The sequence below is a fragment of the Barbus barbus genome, assembly GCF_936440315.1.
Source record: "Barbus barbus genome assembly, chromosome: 26".
Lineage (NCBI taxonomy): Eukaryota > Metazoa > Chordata > Actinopteri > Cypriniformes > Cyprinidae > Barbus > Barbus barbus.
The window spans coordinates 26,727,744-26,743,555 of NC_136754.1; the positions used below are offsets into that span (position 1 = coordinate 26,727,744).

General features: G+C 35.1%; 2 protein-coding genes across 9 annotated transcripts; one reads left to right on the forward strand and one right to left on the reverse strand.

The window, feature by feature from the left end:
• Positions 1-1,485: 1,485 nt before the first annotated feature.
• On the forward strand, positions 1,486-9,424 carry LOC306846702 (putative rRNA-processing protein EBP2). The gene is made up of 9 exons (XM_079380270.1): positions 1,486-1,688; positions 1,828-1,911; positions 2,993-3,168; positions 4,154-4,277; positions 4,995-5,084; positions 5,170-5,245; positions 7,038-7,125; positions 8,630-8,795; positions 8,903-9,424. The coding sequence occupies exons 1-9, from the start codon at positions 1,611-1,613 to the stop codon at positions 8,948-8,950; spliced, it is 930 nt and encodes a 309-aa protein (XP_079236396.1). The 5' UTR covers positions 1,486-1,610; the 3' UTR covers positions 8,951-9,424.
• Positions 9,360-14,841, reverse strand: LOC306846703 (uncharacterized protein). Of its 8 annotated transcripts, none has more exons than XM_079380273.1 (5): positions 14,168-14,793; positions 12,681-12,919; positions 11,442-11,574; positions 11,167-11,242; positions 9,741-10,235 (listed from the first exon to the last, which is right to left on the reverse strand). In XM_079380273.1, the coding sequence occupies exons 1-4, from the start codon at positions 14,622-14,624 to the stop codon at positions 11,190-11,192; spliced, it is 882 nt and encodes a 293-aa protein (XP_079236399.1). In that variant the 5' UTR covers positions 14,625-14,793; the 3' UTR covers positions 9,741-10,235; positions 11,167-11,189. The 8 variants fall into 8 exon arrangements, 4 of the variants coding, with proteins under 4 accessions (XP_079236397.1, XP_079236398.1, XP_079236399.1 ...); XR_013782103.1 differs by having other exon boundaries at positions 9,742-10,235; positions 11,442-11,554; positions 12,619-12,919; positions 14,168-14,808; XR_013782104.1 differs by having other exon boundaries at positions 9,742-10,235; positions 12,619-12,919; positions 14,168-14,808.
• Between the last annotated feature and the right edge of the window lie 971 nt (positions 14,842-15,812).

The following is a 15,812-nucleotide window of genomic DNA, read 5'->3' on the forward strand; positions in this document are numbered from 1 at the left end:
GGGGGGGGCGGGGGGGGGGGGGCACTGCCCCCCAGATCAGAGCCAATCGATTTTGTCAGATCTATGAATACAAAAATATTTTCAGATTGTCTCATTTTATTTGCATTATCTTATTTTAATGAGTATGTTAAGGCTAAATTATTTGTAATTAATGTAAAAAAAACCCCCAAAAAACCTACTCTCACAACTCGCGAATCTCAAAGTATCGCGTGAGTGGACTCTCTTCTCGTTCTCTCCCCGCTTTCTGCAAAGATACGCTAAATTAACAAAATGCATATTCGTCGTTTTTTTTAATAAACCCACAATAAAAAGCATGGAGGTCTCTAACTTTGACACTTCTCAAAAGAGGCGGATTCTTCTACATTAGGTAAGACATAAGTTTTTATTCCACTCTTTGTATAGCCAACCAGTCGTTGTTGTAAATGTATTTTAAAGGGGCTATGTGTAGGTTTTTACTTAAGTTAATCTTTAAGTTTTCATTTGTCCATTTATGAGCCAACCATAATGTAATAGGAAGAATGACACCTTGACTGTCCACCACGGTTGCCTCTATCAGCCTGTAGGCTCAGTTGTGTCTGGAGGAGTCGGGTCCAAATTGGCGCGAAAATTCACAAAATGTGACGTCATGCGCGTTCTCGTCTACAGCGGCAATCGCTAGCGGTAGTGCATTAATAAAAAAAAATAATAATAATAATAAAAAAAAAAAAAAATCGCTAGCGGTAGTGTTTGAAATGGACTCTGTGGACGGAAAGAAGCAACCAGCCTCCAGCACAACCCAGACACCCACAAAAGCTCATCGTAAGCTTAAAAAAAAAGCCTCATTTAGTGCGCACCGAGAACGAGCATGAGACTGGCTGCAGTTCCTCTAACGGCCACTGGTGTCAGTAACTGTTAGAAATTTCAGAACTTACGCAGTGCTCCTTTAAATGAAGAAGAAAATATATAGGCTATAAATAATTGAAAATGTAGAAAATATGGTATATGCAGTGTGCAAAAAAAAAAAAAATGGTATATACGGTGTGTAAAAAATAAAAAATCAGAGCTCATGGTCTACCGGTAGGTGCCCCCCCAGGCAAAAATGTGAAACTCCGCCTATGATTATTAGGGCTGTGCATATTCAGGAAGTTGGCTAACGTCAAGATGGCTTTATTTTATGGGGATTTATAAAGTGCTTACGCCTCCACACATTTGATACATTATAATGTCATCCTGTAAATTAAATTATTAAAAGAGCATTTGGTTATTTGTTCATATGGTGGTTTTGCTGTAGGCTGCAGATTTGTCTGGCCTATTTTACCTGAACACATACGTGTTAACACTGAGGGGGTGTGATAATAACTCTTGGGTTTAAACGTTTTTATTTTGTTATATGCTTTTTAAAATTAAATGATAGATTATGCGCCTCCATCAACCTGCCATAAACCCGAAGAACGAGGCGCCAAGTCCTCCAGCAGCGGAACCATTCTTCTGCCGTTCTCTGTTTCCGTCAGGGCTTTAATGTTACGCGCACTCGTGAGAAACAGTGCTGTCCACACGTGAAGCTCGGGGATGTTGTGAATTCTTCTGTTACTCTATTTATTTTTCTAATTCCCGTTCTGTATTCGTTTACAATGGTAGAAATAGATGAGGATCCCCAGATGGGGTTTGAGTCCGAGGAAGAAGACGACGACGAATTATCAGACGGCGAGGTGAGAATATAGTGCATTTCATGTGTTTTGTTCAGGCAGTACAGTTTTACATTACAACCCCTTGTCATGCTACATAAGTCAACAAGTAGGTACGAGATCCAAAAGAGTACGTTTGCATAACACGTTTGTCTCTGATCAGCTGCAAGAAGCTTTCTCCAAGGGTTTGCTCCAACCTGGATTGAATGTTCCTCTGCTCGAGCCGAAGAAGGCCATCAATAATGTGGTAAGTTTTGAGGAGAATTTTAATCTGTGAAGTCTGACATATGAAATTTTAAAAGGACCAGTTTTTCTTTATACAAAATGTTCAAAAAAACACATTTAAAAGGTTGTGATTGTGTTTTATGTTTTGTATCATATACGATGCTTCAGCATTTAATGGCCCATATGGTGTGATATAGGGGAAAGGGAAGTGATGTGTGGCCAAGTATGGTGACCCATACTCAGAATTTGTGCTCTGCATTTAACCCATCCAAGTGTACACACAGTAGTGAACATACACCCTGAGCATTGGGCAGCCATTGGTGCCTTGCTCAAGGGTCTCACCTCAGTCAGTCGTGGTATTGAGGGTGGAGAGCGTGTTGGTTATTCACTCCCCACCTACAATCCCTGCCAGACCTGAGACTCGAACCCACAACCTTCAGGTTACAAGTCCAACTCTATCCATTAGGCCACGACTACCCCGTAAGCCATATAGGAAAATACTCGCACTCAAAGAGTAAAAAACATCCAAACTGAGCAAAAATATGCACTCTTGGTGTAGATTCTGAAATTTATATGACCAAAAATTAAGATTTTGATAGTTTGTAATGTAAATCAGCGAGACCTTTCTAGCAGTATAACAGACTACTTGCATAAAATGCATATTAATTTTAGTTTCACTCTATATCTCCCAATAATATGTCACAGTAAGATTACATGTAATATTTTTATTTTGGAAGGAAAAGCATATAATGTAGTCAATACAATGATGATTGAGTGAGTGACAAATAAACATTTCTTAAAAACCTGACATATGTTACTTATATTTTAGCATGTTTTTTCTAAGAAATTATGTGTGGATAATCAGGTAAACCTAAAATTTTTAACAAGATAAAAGTTATTTTTACGTTTACTTTATAAAAATCATTTTAAAAAGTATGAATCAATTAGATGATAATGCATGTACATCAGGTAATGTTGCTAATTTAGAGGCCTTAGAAATTCATATAAAATATGATACTGTATGGATTTAATTGGATAGTAATTTAAATGTGATTTGTTGAAAAATCGAATAATATTTATTGATTTGATTCTACATCATGCAGGAGGGTCTTAAGAAATGTCTCGCTGAGTTTAAGAAGAACCTTCCGTGGGCTGAAAGGCTGGATCTCACTAACTACCCAGCTGTTGACATGGTTGCAAAAGCGGAGGGCAGAGCGCAGCAACCAGAAGGCAGTGAAGATGTCAATTCAGAGGATGACTTTCAGAGGGAGATGTACTTGTAAGTGTGTGACTTGGTCATGTAAAACAAGGATGCTACTTGACTTATAATGTTTACTTGTGTCTGATATTATACCTTGATTTAGGGTGGCATGATTGATTGATTTTTAAGGCAGAAATTATTCAAATAAATAATTAAACATTTTTTATAAATTGTGCTCTTTTGTAGGGCTGCACAAATTGACCAAAGGTTCTCTACATGTATATCAATATGACTAAAAACAATTATTTTATTGTGAGGTTTATTAAAGGAGTTATTATAAAATATTGTAATGATTCACATCTGTGACAGGAGTTTCTTAATTTTTGAAAAGAGGTATGTAAAATCAATGCCTTTAATATGAAATATAGATGTATTGGAAGTTGAAGGGCACCCTTGCTCAGAAAGTCCAAATATGATAAATATATAAGTAATATCACTTATGAGGAAGTCCCTAATGTAGACAACAAAGGCAAGGTTGTCCAAACCGGTTCCTGGAGTATTTCGTCTTGGGTGTTTTCATAAGAATAAATTATATTTTAAAATGCAATGTTTTTTTTGTTGTTTTTTTTAAGTCAAAATGTAAAATCATTTACTGAACTGATCCAACCACTTTGATCATAAAACAATGCCATGCATATATTTTAATCTATTAAAAAACACAACCCTTATGATTTAATAATTGTACAAAGCGTTTTTTTATTTTGCTTAATCGTGCAGCCCTACTTTATGAACGTTACCTCCCTATCTGGAAATCACATGCCTTTTTGATGCTTTTAAATACTGGTTGTTTGTAGGAGTTCGGGGTCTCTTTCTTGATTTTTTTTTTTTTTTTGTTTTGTTTTTTTTTTTTTTTGGTGTGTGATTATTAACTTCTATATTGCTAATAATAATTTTATTTATTGACCGCAAACACAAAAAATACACAAAATTCCTAAATTAGCAGTAATTTTAGCCAATATTTGGAAACTTTGTCTTGTGCTTCAGTATGTTTCATATGTTACAGCTACCGACAGGGCCAAGCAACTGTTTTAGCCGCACTGCCAAAACTGCATAAGTTCAAGATTCCTACCAAGAGACCTGAGGATTACTTTGCAGAGATGGCCAAGACCGATCAGCACATGCAGAAGGTGAGAAAATGACTTGACGACCAGGCTTTATAGAAAGCACTTTGTCCAGTACAAAGACCAGTACAAACCTCCATCTCATTGACAAGCTAAGGACATGGGAATTTATGCTACTGTTCAAAAGTTTGGATTCAGTAATATGGATTTTATTTATTTTTTGAAAGAAATGAATACATTTTTGTTTTGCTTATTCATTAAATCGATCAAAGTTGACCGTAAATGCATGTTACAAAATATTTTTATTTCAAATAAATGCTGTTCTTATTAAAAATACTGGGAAAATGGACAGTTTTCACAAAAATATTAAGCCGTTTTCAGCATTGATAATAATTAGAAATGTTTCTTGAGAATAAATTAGCATATTAGAATGATTTCTGAAAGATCATGTGACACTGAAGACTGGAGTAATGATGCTGAAAGTTCAGCTTTGCATCTCAGGAATAAATTACGTTTTTAAAATATATAAATGTAGAAAATGGTTGTTAAAATTAAATTTTACAACATTACTGTTGGCACTGTATTTTTGATTAAATAAATGCAGCCTCTGTGAGCAGAAGAGACAAGAAAACATGCATAAATAAAAATGTCAACCAGGTGCATAAATCTTCAAAGTAAAAGAGTTAAAGTGTTCCACTTTGTCATCGTGTTTTATTAGATGTATTCAATTTCACTGTCTGTTAATTAAAAATCATAATTTTCCACTTTTTTTGTTCTTAACAGATTAGGAAAAAGCTTCTTCTCAAGCAAGCTGCAATGGAGAAGTCAGAAAAGGCCAAGAAGCTCAGAGAACAGAGGAAATATGGCAAAAAGGTCAGTTTTTAAACCGCTGCCAGATTCTCCCAGAGTGATGTTTTTGGGTTTTGACAGACCTGGTTTTAAATCTCTGGCTCTACAGGTTCAAATACAGGTGATTCAGAACAGGCAGAAACAGAAGAAAGCAATGCTGACAGCTGTAAAGAAGTATCAGAAAGGTACATTTTCACACGTGTACATCACATTGTTGATTTTGATTTAATTTCTAAACTTGTTTCAATGAATTCAACTACTTGTCTATTGATCCTTTTCCTACTACTGTATTGAAAAACTGTTTGTCTGTTATTGTACCCCACATTACTGCTGTTGTCAATGCCTCACTCAGTGAAGGGATTGTTTCACCTGCTTTAAAAATGGCAGCAGTTACACCGGTTCTAAAAAAGCCTGGGGGTGATATTGCTGTGATGTCCAATTATCGGCCCATTTCTAATTTACCATTCCTGGCAAAAGTCCTTGAACGAGTGGTTGTTAGCCAACTCCAAACTCCTCTTTACACAAACAGCCTACTGGAGCCTTTTCAATCTGGGTTTAGGTCTGGACACAGCATGGAGACTGCTTTAGTTAGGGTCTTAAATGACCTTCTTATTATAGCCGATTCTGGGGCTTGTGGCATTTTGGTTCTTAGTGCTGAATTCGATACGATATGTCACAGCATATTATTAGACCGACTACATAGATGGATTGGTCTTTCTGGAACTGTGTTGATCTGGTTTAAATCGTATCTTTCACAACATTCTCAATTTGTTTACCTGGGTACTAAGGTAGTGCCTTTGTGTCAGGGTGTCCCTCAGGGGTCAGTTCTTGGTCCTGTTTTATTTAGTGTTTACATGCTACCTCTTGGGGAGATTATTCAGAAATACGGCCTGGGTTATCATTGTTATGCGGACGACACCCAGATTTATATTAGCACTCAGCCTGATTTCCTCTCTGACTCTTTCTGCCTCTTTTCTGGAAATCAAGGCATGGATGAAACACAACTTTCTAAAGCTAAATGGTTCTAAAACTGAAATTGTATTAATTGGCACTCCATCTAATGTTACTAAGTGCAGTAATTTTAGACTTTCAGTTGACAATACTCAAATATCTCCTTATGCCCAGGTGTGTAATTTAGGCGTGATTTTTTTATGCTCAGCTGACTTTTAATTCTCATTTCAAAAACATAACTAAAGTTGCTTTTTTCCATCTTCGTAACATTGCTCGCATTAGACCCTTTCTTTCCAGGCCTGATGCTGAGAGGCTTATTCATGCCTTCATCGCATCACGGCTCGATTATTGTAATTCTCTCTTCGGGGGTTTACCAGCAAGTTCTGTTAAGAGATTGCAATATATACAAAACTCAGCTGCGCGAGTTTTGACTTATACATCTGCACGCCATCACATTACACCAGTGCTCCAGCAACTTCATTGGCTCCCGGTTCAATCACGTATTGATTTTAAAACTCTGATTTTAACCTATAAAGCTGTGCATGTGCTGACTCCAGATTACATCTGTGATTTGGTCACTCTTTCTACTACTCTTCGCTCTGCTGGTTGTCTCTCCTTGTATCTTGTCTTGTTGTAAATTAAAAACCATGGGGGGGAGGGCTTTTTCTTATGACGGGCCTAAGCTATGGAACGCATTACCTGCGTTCATTAGGAATGCTGCTTCCTTGGATGGTTTTAAGAAACTTCTTAAGATGCATCTTTTTAGTAAAGCTTTTAATTTGTGATTATTTACTGTGATTTTATTTTGATATTATGTAGTTTTGGTTGATTTGTTATTTTGTTTGTACATGTTGTAGCGCTTTGAGTTTAAGAAAGGCGCATTAGAAATAAAATGAATTATTATTATTATCATTATCATTAAAGCAGCGTTTTCACTTCATCTCATGTATTTACCAATATTATCCAGGTAAAGTTTTACATTCCTTATTCGTGGAGAAAATTTTCACTCGTTCTCATGTCCCACAGGAATGACAGATAAATTGGAATTCTTGGAAGGAGATCAAGATCAGAAACCGAAAGGATCAGCAGCTAAAAAGCAAACAAACAAAAAAGAGTAAGATATGACTCTATATTTATTATGTTTTTCAGTAGCTTTACAGTACTTCAGCTGTTGTCAAATTAGTTATTTTTCAACAGGAAGTGCTGTAACAATTCCCAGTCTTCCTATTTTATGGCCAAATATTTAGTTTAATGCTGTTTTGTTATTGTCTAATTGTGTCTAAGTTAATTTGGCTGTATATCTGTTTTTTTTGTGTTTAGTTGACATTTATCTGTTGAAGTTAGGGATGCACAATATTATCGGACTGATATCGTAATCGGCCGATAATGGCTTTAAATGTAAATATCGGCAGCAAAGTTTTGTCTGAATGAATAGATTCACTCTTTTAGATCGGTGCATTTAATCTGTGAAAGAAAGTACAGAATGACACCTTCAGTTTGTGATGGAGTAAACGTAATAGCACGTGCAGCGGCAGCCACCCCCGGGCCCTAATGCCTGTTCAGTAAGGAGTTTTAATCTGTAGGGGGCGCTGTTGGCCTACTTCTAATTAAATTAAAAGTAAAATAGCCTACACTAATAACATTTAGACTGTTTCTGATTAAATAAAGCAGTAATTGATGTCATAAAATAATGAGTATGTGTTGATTTAATGGTCAGAATCTATAGCTTATATGAAAAAAATCACAGACATAACACCTGTAAATGAAATTTATGTATTCTGATTTATTCATTAATGTGTAATGTTTTATTTTTTAAACAAATTATAAGCTTTAAGATTTTCAGAATTTTTATAACTTTTGCTTTGGACCATCTACAGATGTTAAATCTTAAAATACCATGTTAGGGTTAACACTGCATCTTTCTGGGAAAAAATGCAGCGATTGAGATGATGAGCCAAAATGAGTTGAAAAATATCGGCATATCGGCAAAAATCCAATATCGTGCATCCCTAGTTCAAGTGTAATGCTGTCAACCTTAACTAGATGTTCAGGGGGTCATAGAAAGAAGTCTACTTTTATTATGAAACTTCACTTGTAAATATGATGGTAGATTTCACAGCTCTAATATTTTTTTACTCATAATTTTGGCAGATCCTGAAATGGGTCATATCATTAGCATTACCCGAGTTAAATTCGCTCATTGAGAAGCATGCATTTATTGTATTTTATAAAGTTTGTCCCTTTTAATGCTGTTAAGCTGAACGATAATGGGGTGAATAATCAAACAAATCATTGAACGATAATCAAATGTGCGTGAAAGTTTATTACTATAATTACGTTACACACACACATATACTGATCTAATTCAGGACAAGCCAAAAATACAGTTTGGAAAATGGATTCATGGTGTACTTTTTGAACACACAAAAGTTACGTACTGCAGCTTTAAAGAGATATTTCACCCAAAAATGAAAATTGTTGTTTACTCACCCTCATGTTGCTCCTTCCATTGTTTCTTACTTTCTTTTGTGTGACACAAAATATATTTTGGAGAATATTTCAACATGTATTGTTATTGTGTATTTTTATTTCTCATTTATTTTCTTTTTTTTTTAAAGTCCAAATTCTAAGAGGAAGTACAAGGATAAGAAGTTTGGCTTTGGAGGAAAGAAGAAAGGCAGCAAATGGAACAACAAAGACAGCCATGATGACATTTCAGGATTTAAGACCAAAATGGCTCACGGGAAAGGTGGGAAACATTTCGGCAAAGGAGGCAAGACAAATGTAAGTGCTTTATTTATATTTTTAAAATCAGTACTGTTATATTCTAACATTTAAAGACTTGCCTCACACGTTTTAATCTCTCTCTCTTTTATTTATTTTTTTGATAGAAACGGCCAGGGAAGGAGACAAGGAGGAAAATGAAGGCACGCAAATGAGCTGTATCTTCCCATTAGTACCTCTCACTCAAATGGATTGTGCCATTAAAGACTTTTTTATCTCTATTTCTTATTACTTGGGTGAAGTCATGGCTTTGTTCTTTTTTTGACAAATGCCTTTGTATTTTTCAAAAGACTTCTCCATGTTGTCCGAGAGCAAATATTTCAGAAGATTTAATTTTTTGTTCGTATTAAGCAGACCAATGTTAACACCACCAATAAAACCATTCAGAGTGCTGATCACCATAGTTCTCTTCAGTTTGAAAGTTATTTAACTGAAACATTTTCCATAGATTTGCATCTATATCGGTAATGTTTGTTTTTTAAATGTAGAGAGACAGACTGTGAAGCTAGTTTTCCCCTACTTATTTGGGTTGTACTAAATCAGTCAGCAAATCAAATCTCTTTTCACAGTAATGTTTGTATTTGTTATGGGAATAAACATACTGCTTTATCTGCTTACATTTTGTACACATTTGAGTTTGGCTCACATCGGATGGGAGTTTTGCATTCAGCGCTGCTCTGAGCCAGAGAAGCTCATTAATATTCATGAGATTGTAATTAGTTTATCTGCCCACTGGTCCTGGTTGTAGTATTCTGACAGTGTCGTTCCTGTGCCGTCTGGGTTCAGATAAGCAAATGAAGTGAGATGTTCATCCTGGGAATCTTAATGTCTCTTTACATACAGGATCACACCGAGTCTGAGTTACACAGCGGAAAATGATACTGATTTAAGAGTCGAGAGCTGCTTCAGTCAAGCTTCGCAAAATCAAAAAGACACTAAATCTTCAAAATTGAAATGTTTATTCATAAAACACTTAGACAAATTTAGGTAATTAGAAATCTTGAATTTCACTACGGCCCCCAAAAAAGTACTAACAACAGGCATTCAGCTTTCTAACCGATCAAATGCAACAACAACTGAAGACTGATACCATAATCAGTTCAGTAATAAACTGATTGTAGTGTAAAACTGTGTCTTTAACTGGAACAAAGACAGCATTGATTTCAGCTGTGTCTTCTGAAAATCAGGAATACAACATTGTCACAGTAATGAACATGCATTGTAGATGCTATTGGAAATTGAAAAAGAATAAGGAAAATATGGTATGGTAATAATATGGTAATAAGGAAAATACATAGACATGAATGCATGTCTATGTACAATGATGTGAAATCAGTCGACATGAAAACCGAAGGTCTCATCTGGTCTCATCTGCGTTTCTCGGGGAAAGACTGTCAGCAGATAAAGCATCTGTTTGCTGGATACCACAAACTTGACTTTCTGTATTGAGCAAACAAAGAACAGTATGAAAATGTTAAGGAAAGTTCACCTATTATCAGCAAAAAATGAAATCTGACACCTACTGATTATATCATAACTTCTAACTGAACTTTATAACTTATACTGTGATTGTGATGCACTTAAAATTGTTTAAAAACTTAAGTAGATAGATTTCATCAAGGCTGTTATATTAATGTAAATAAAACTATTTTAAATCTGTTATGTATTTTTTTAAGTATGTATTTTAAATACATACTTAAAAAAACTATTTTAAATCTGTTATGTATTTTTTCTAGTTGAAGGCTTTTAATCTGATCAGGTGATCATTTTTGTTTTAGTAAAAAGGTTTTAACTCACTTCAAATAATTTTCCTTTCAGGGTTTCGATATTTTTCCTATTTAAAGCTCGACTCTCCTGTAGTTACATCGTGTACTAAGACCGACCAAAAATGTAAATCTGATTTTCTGGGCTGATATGGCTAGGAACTATACTCTCGTTCCGACGTAATAATCAAGGACATTTGCTGCCGTACCATGAGTGCAGCAGGCGCAGTGATATTACGCAGCGCCTGAAAGTAGTCCCCAGCTATATCATAACTATTTACCTTTTTTTTATTATTGAATGCCTGAAAAAAACAAACAACAACAACAATTGTCATCGTCAAAACACAACAACCGCTCGGGGACACCCAGTCTTTCAGTCCAAAGGAAGTGCCAAGTCATTGTTCTTATGGCGTTCAAGTTTGTAGAGAATTCAATAGATTCAAAATAATTTTTCATTTCAAGTTTGAATCGTAAAAAAAAGGATTTACATTTATAAAAAAATTTCAATAAAAATAGATTTGTGTTTATACAGCAGATGCTTGTTATTCCAGATTAGATACGAGTGAGGTGTAAAATTGTGTTTGAAAATGAGGGACCACATAACTTACCTAGCTGAGGACTACTTTCAGGACTACTTAATTTTGCATCGCAAGTGAATGCATTCAAGATGTTTAGAAACAAAAGCTGTTACAAAAAAGACACAAATACTGAGGAAGATGTTAATTGTTTTGCAGTGCATGCAACATTTAATGCCACGACTTTATGATTTTAAGGCCTTCATTTGTGAAAGGTGAATTAAGGCTTTTTAAGACCCACAGAAACCTTGTCCTTCCCCCTAATTGTATCAAAGTAATCAACAATGTACGGTTTCAATATTTAATACCTGGGATTCTTGTGACTTGAGGAGGAAGCTCAGATCTTCCTTGCTCTCCCTCCATGTGACTCTGTGAATGCTGGGAAGGTTCATCTCTCAGCCCTGGATATGTGGGGTACGGACTATAATGAGGAACATGGATCTCCAGAAACACAGGAACAGAAGAAACAGAATTAGCGTAAATACACCAGAAAAGGCTTTGCTGAGAAAGTCTGGGACAGAGGAAAGGAACATTCATAAACTTGATCTTCCTGTTGATTTACACCGTTTCTGAAGGTTTTGATAACCTCTGAAAAAATCTAATGAGTTACATACAGCTGCAAGACTGTCGGCCGTAGCCTGATATCGCAGGACTGCCGTCTGTGCAGATTATGGAAAATGAAGTGATTAGAAAAAGAACATCAAAGAAGTTAAACTAGCTTTGGTGTTTCAAGCTTTCACATACTGGAAGTCGACTGCACAAGATAAAGAGAATAAGAATTAGACATATTTTCTCTTTTCCCCCATTTTTTCTTAAAAGTGAGAGCAGCCCAAAGTATTATTGTGAAGTTATATAAAAGTGTAACAAAGAGAAATAGCAAATCAATTATTACACTACCTTTGGGTTCAGTAAGATGTTTTAATGTTTTTGAAAGATGTCTCTTATGCTCACCAAAGCTGCTTTATTTGATCGAAAAATTTAGATTTTAAGACTCTTATGGCTTTAAATTTGATCAAACTGAATTTATAAAGTTACAAAAACCTGTTTTACCTCAATTAGTGTAAATAACTAACAAACTTGAGACAAGTTGTAAAAAAAGTATATATATATATATATATATATATATATCCTCATTTGTAAGTCGCTTTGGATAAAAGCGTCTGCTAAATGACTAAATATAAATGTATTACATATTTTAAAATGTAATTCATTCCTGAATTTTCAACAGAAACACTGACACATTTCATCTTATTATTAACAATGTCGAAAACAGTTTTCATCTTTGATTAATAGAATGTTTGAAAGAACAGCGTTTAATTTGAAAAATAACATTATAAATGTCTTTACTGTCACTTCTGATCAATTTAATGCATCCTAGCTAAATAAAAGTTCTAATTTCTTTTTTTTTTTTAATTTTACTGACCCCAAACCTTTGATCGTGTGTGTATCAAATACATTGGACAATGCTGTCTTTGTCTTACTAACATAATAGTTTGTAGGCATTTTCACGGGTGCCATTGCAGAACAATCACGTCTGTGAAACATACTTGCCATTCAGGAGTCTCCAGCGGATGGGACAGCGCCCCTGGTGGCAAGGGTATCAATCCAACATGTTCCCTGAAGGCTCCTGGTGCAGGTGGTCTCAGGGTCACCAGCACGACCGGGAACATGTATCTGTCCGGGTAATGCTGGTACAGGGGAAGAGGCATTGCGAACATTTCTCCTGGATAAATTTGCCCTGGAACTGCCTCTTTCATTATGTACTCTCCAGGAAAAGGTGGTGCATCTGTGGATATATACAGCATTATACAATATTCAGTAACACTTTCTAATAAAAAGATTGAGAAATTACATAATGTTTAAAAGATAACCGTTAATATATATTTATTACAGTGTAAATGTGTTTTAATACGTGACAGAAATAATGTTGCTGCATGAGTTCACTTCTAAATGAACTAATTTTATGCAAATTTTAAATATTTTGTATGACCAGAGAAATGAAAGGGTCAGACTATACAGCTAAATGCATTTTTGATAAATGACAAAGTTTTATTCAACATGTACTGAATGTACTTGATGTGTTAATATATCAGGATACACAAATGAGCGTTTCAAAAAACACAATAAACCGATTATTGTACTGATATTAGTCAAACCTATTTAATGAATGTGTTCAATCTTTCATTTCTGTGACTGAGAGAGAAGCCACAAGTGTTTAACCTCGTTGATATAAATGCTGTTTATTGTTTAGTAAGGTTATTGTTGCCACGTTTTAAATATAATAATAAAATAATAGTTTAACAATAGTTTTTATGCTTTACTACTTCCAGCTACTGATAATAATAAGAGCATCTCGAAGATTAGGGAGACAGATTATAACATCCATCTACAACATACTATATAAATACCATAAATTAAACATTGTCATAAGATATTTAGTGATTGTGAACTGCTCTGAAACCCCGCGCGCAACAGTTTAGGTCATTAATTGCATCATCGCCACGTGAATAATCAAATTAGGCCTTATCCAAATGATCTAAAATCTTAATGATCTTAATGATAATTAATACATTAGTTATTATAGCATTTGAGATATTTAAGTCTTTTATCACCTCATATTTATTCAAACCGAATTTATAACATTTGGTTACAAAAACGTATTATTATTATTAAGTCTTTCAAGCAGAAATGGTTTATTAAGGTAAAAAGGTAATTATTAAGGTAAAAGCGCTTATAAATTTATTTTCAGTAATATTGCAAAATGCATTTAAATGCTTTAGAAATGTCCTTAACTGTTAAATCATTTTATTTTTGTTTTGTTTAATTTTGATTTTCTGTATCAATTGTATATGTAAACAAACTATACTGATCCCTTTTATGTTTGCTAATGACTTATTAAGATATAATAAGAGTCCTCCCAAAAACATGTAAGTCATATTATATGGTTCATAGTAAAGGTTGCCGTTGAAAAGAAATGATTACTGGTTAGAAAATAAGGTTTTATAAAATATATTTAGTGAAAAAGAGCACAAACCTCCAGCGGCGTAGTCCTGCGCGCTCGGTCCCGCCGGTGTCTCGGGATCAGTAACGGGGCCGCGCGTGCTCACAGGCGCGAGGAGATCGGTGTATTTTGAATCGTCAGCGGGCGCTTTAATAATAGTACTCTTCTTTCTTGCGCTGATATCGGTTTCACCGTCTACCCCGTTAGTTGAATTATCGTTACCCGCGCAGACGGTTTTTCTGCTGGATAAAGCGGTCTGCTCGGCACCCGGTGGCTCGGTTCTGATCCGTCTTTGAGACGCTAGGATCCTCGTCCGCTCGTTGATGAGAGAGCACTTCCAGCACAAACACCGCTTGAACTGACATTTCCCCGAATGGCCTTTTAACTGCACGATGAAGCCGTGGTTCCGACATCTGGCGCACTTCGGGCTGCGCGCCGCTTTTTCTGCCGTTACTCCGTTATTTGCTGCCGCTGCTGGAATATTCGCCATCGCCACGAAATATCAGTATCGATAATAGTTTAAAATATCTCAAATTAATGTGTTACATTTGAATAAATTTCGTGTGCAGGGTCTGTCCGCCAAATTCATGAAATTGTCAGTTCATGTTGCGAAAAGAAAAAAGAAAGGTTCACGTGACGCCACTCCAGCGCGTGAGAACAGACTGGCTCGTTATGCGCGTGTCTGGAAATCACAGACAGCGGAATTCCCCTAAAGACAGAAATTCCCAAACTTTTAACTACTCACATAAAACAAAACTTTCTAAATTTTAAAACACATCAATGATTTTAAAGCGTGTAATTTGTATTTAATTTTATATTAAAGCTTTTATTTTTTGAATAAAATATGATTGATGTGAATTGCAATTTGACATGTAACCCATAAAAAAAACCTTACATAATAACAAGTTGTTGTGCATAAATAAAGAAGCTCAAGCTGAAAGAATAATTACGAATTTGTAATATATATATATATATATATAAACTCATGCTCACCAAGGCTGCATTTATTTGATAACAAATAAAGTAAAAAATATATTGGGAAATATCACTGCAATTTAAAATAACTGCTTTATTTATTTATTTTTAAACACTTTTAAATTGTAGCCCTGTTATGGTAAAGTATTTTCAGCATCATTTTCTCCAGTCTTCAGTGTCACATGATCCTTCAGAAATCACTCTAATATGCTGATTTGTTGTACATAATACATAAATACATACAAATGGAAAACATTTATTTAAAATTGGAACAACATTTCTGTTTTCACTGTATTTTGATCAAATAAATGCAGCTTTGATAAGCAAGAGACCATCAGAATGAGAACTGGTTCAAAGTTAAAATGCTTTATGATGGATGAAGTTTTCCACTTCACAAGACGTTAATTGATGGACTGGAGTGGTGTGGATTACTGTGATGTTTTTATCAGCTGTTTGGACTCTATTCTGACGGCACCCATTCACTCCAGAGGATCCATTGGTGAGTAAGTGATATATTGCTAAATTTCCCCAAATCTGTTCGATGAACAAACGGATTTATCTACATCTGGCATGGCCTGAGGATGAGTACATTTTCAAATAATGTTTATTTTTGGGTGAATTTCTTTGCATCATCTTCTCAAACTCTTTAAAACTTGTTCTAAACATTTTCTTTCCGTGGCAATTCAGTGGATCCCTGGCAGCC

Bases quoted from the DNA above. Each gene is read 5' to 3' on its own strand.
- LOC306846702 (XM_079380270.1), top strand. From the start codon at position 1,611: ATGGTAGAAATAGATGAGGATCCCCAGATGGGGTTTGAGTCCGAGGAA. The intron at 4,278-4,994 runs GTGAGAAAATGA...TGTTCTTAACAG, and splicing joins CCGATCAGCACATGCAGAAG to ATTAGGAAAAAGCTTCTTCT. The intron at 7,126-8,629 runs GTAAGATATGAC...TTTTTTTTAAAG, and splicing joins AAGCAAACAAACAAAAAAGA to TCCAAATTCTAAGAGGAAGT.
- LOC306846703 (XM_079380271.1), bottom strand. From the start codon at position 14,624: ATGGCGAATATTCCAGCAGCGGCAGCAAATAACGGAGTAACGGCAGAA. The intron at 11,575-12,680 runs GTATGTTTCACA...GTGTTTCTGGAG, and splicing joins TGGAGACTCCTGAATGGCAA to ATCCATGTTCCTCATTATAG. The intron at 10,236-11,441 runs GTATTAAATATT...TGCTCAATACAG, and splicing joins TCAAGTCACAAGAATCCCAG to AAAGTCAAGTTTGTGGTATC.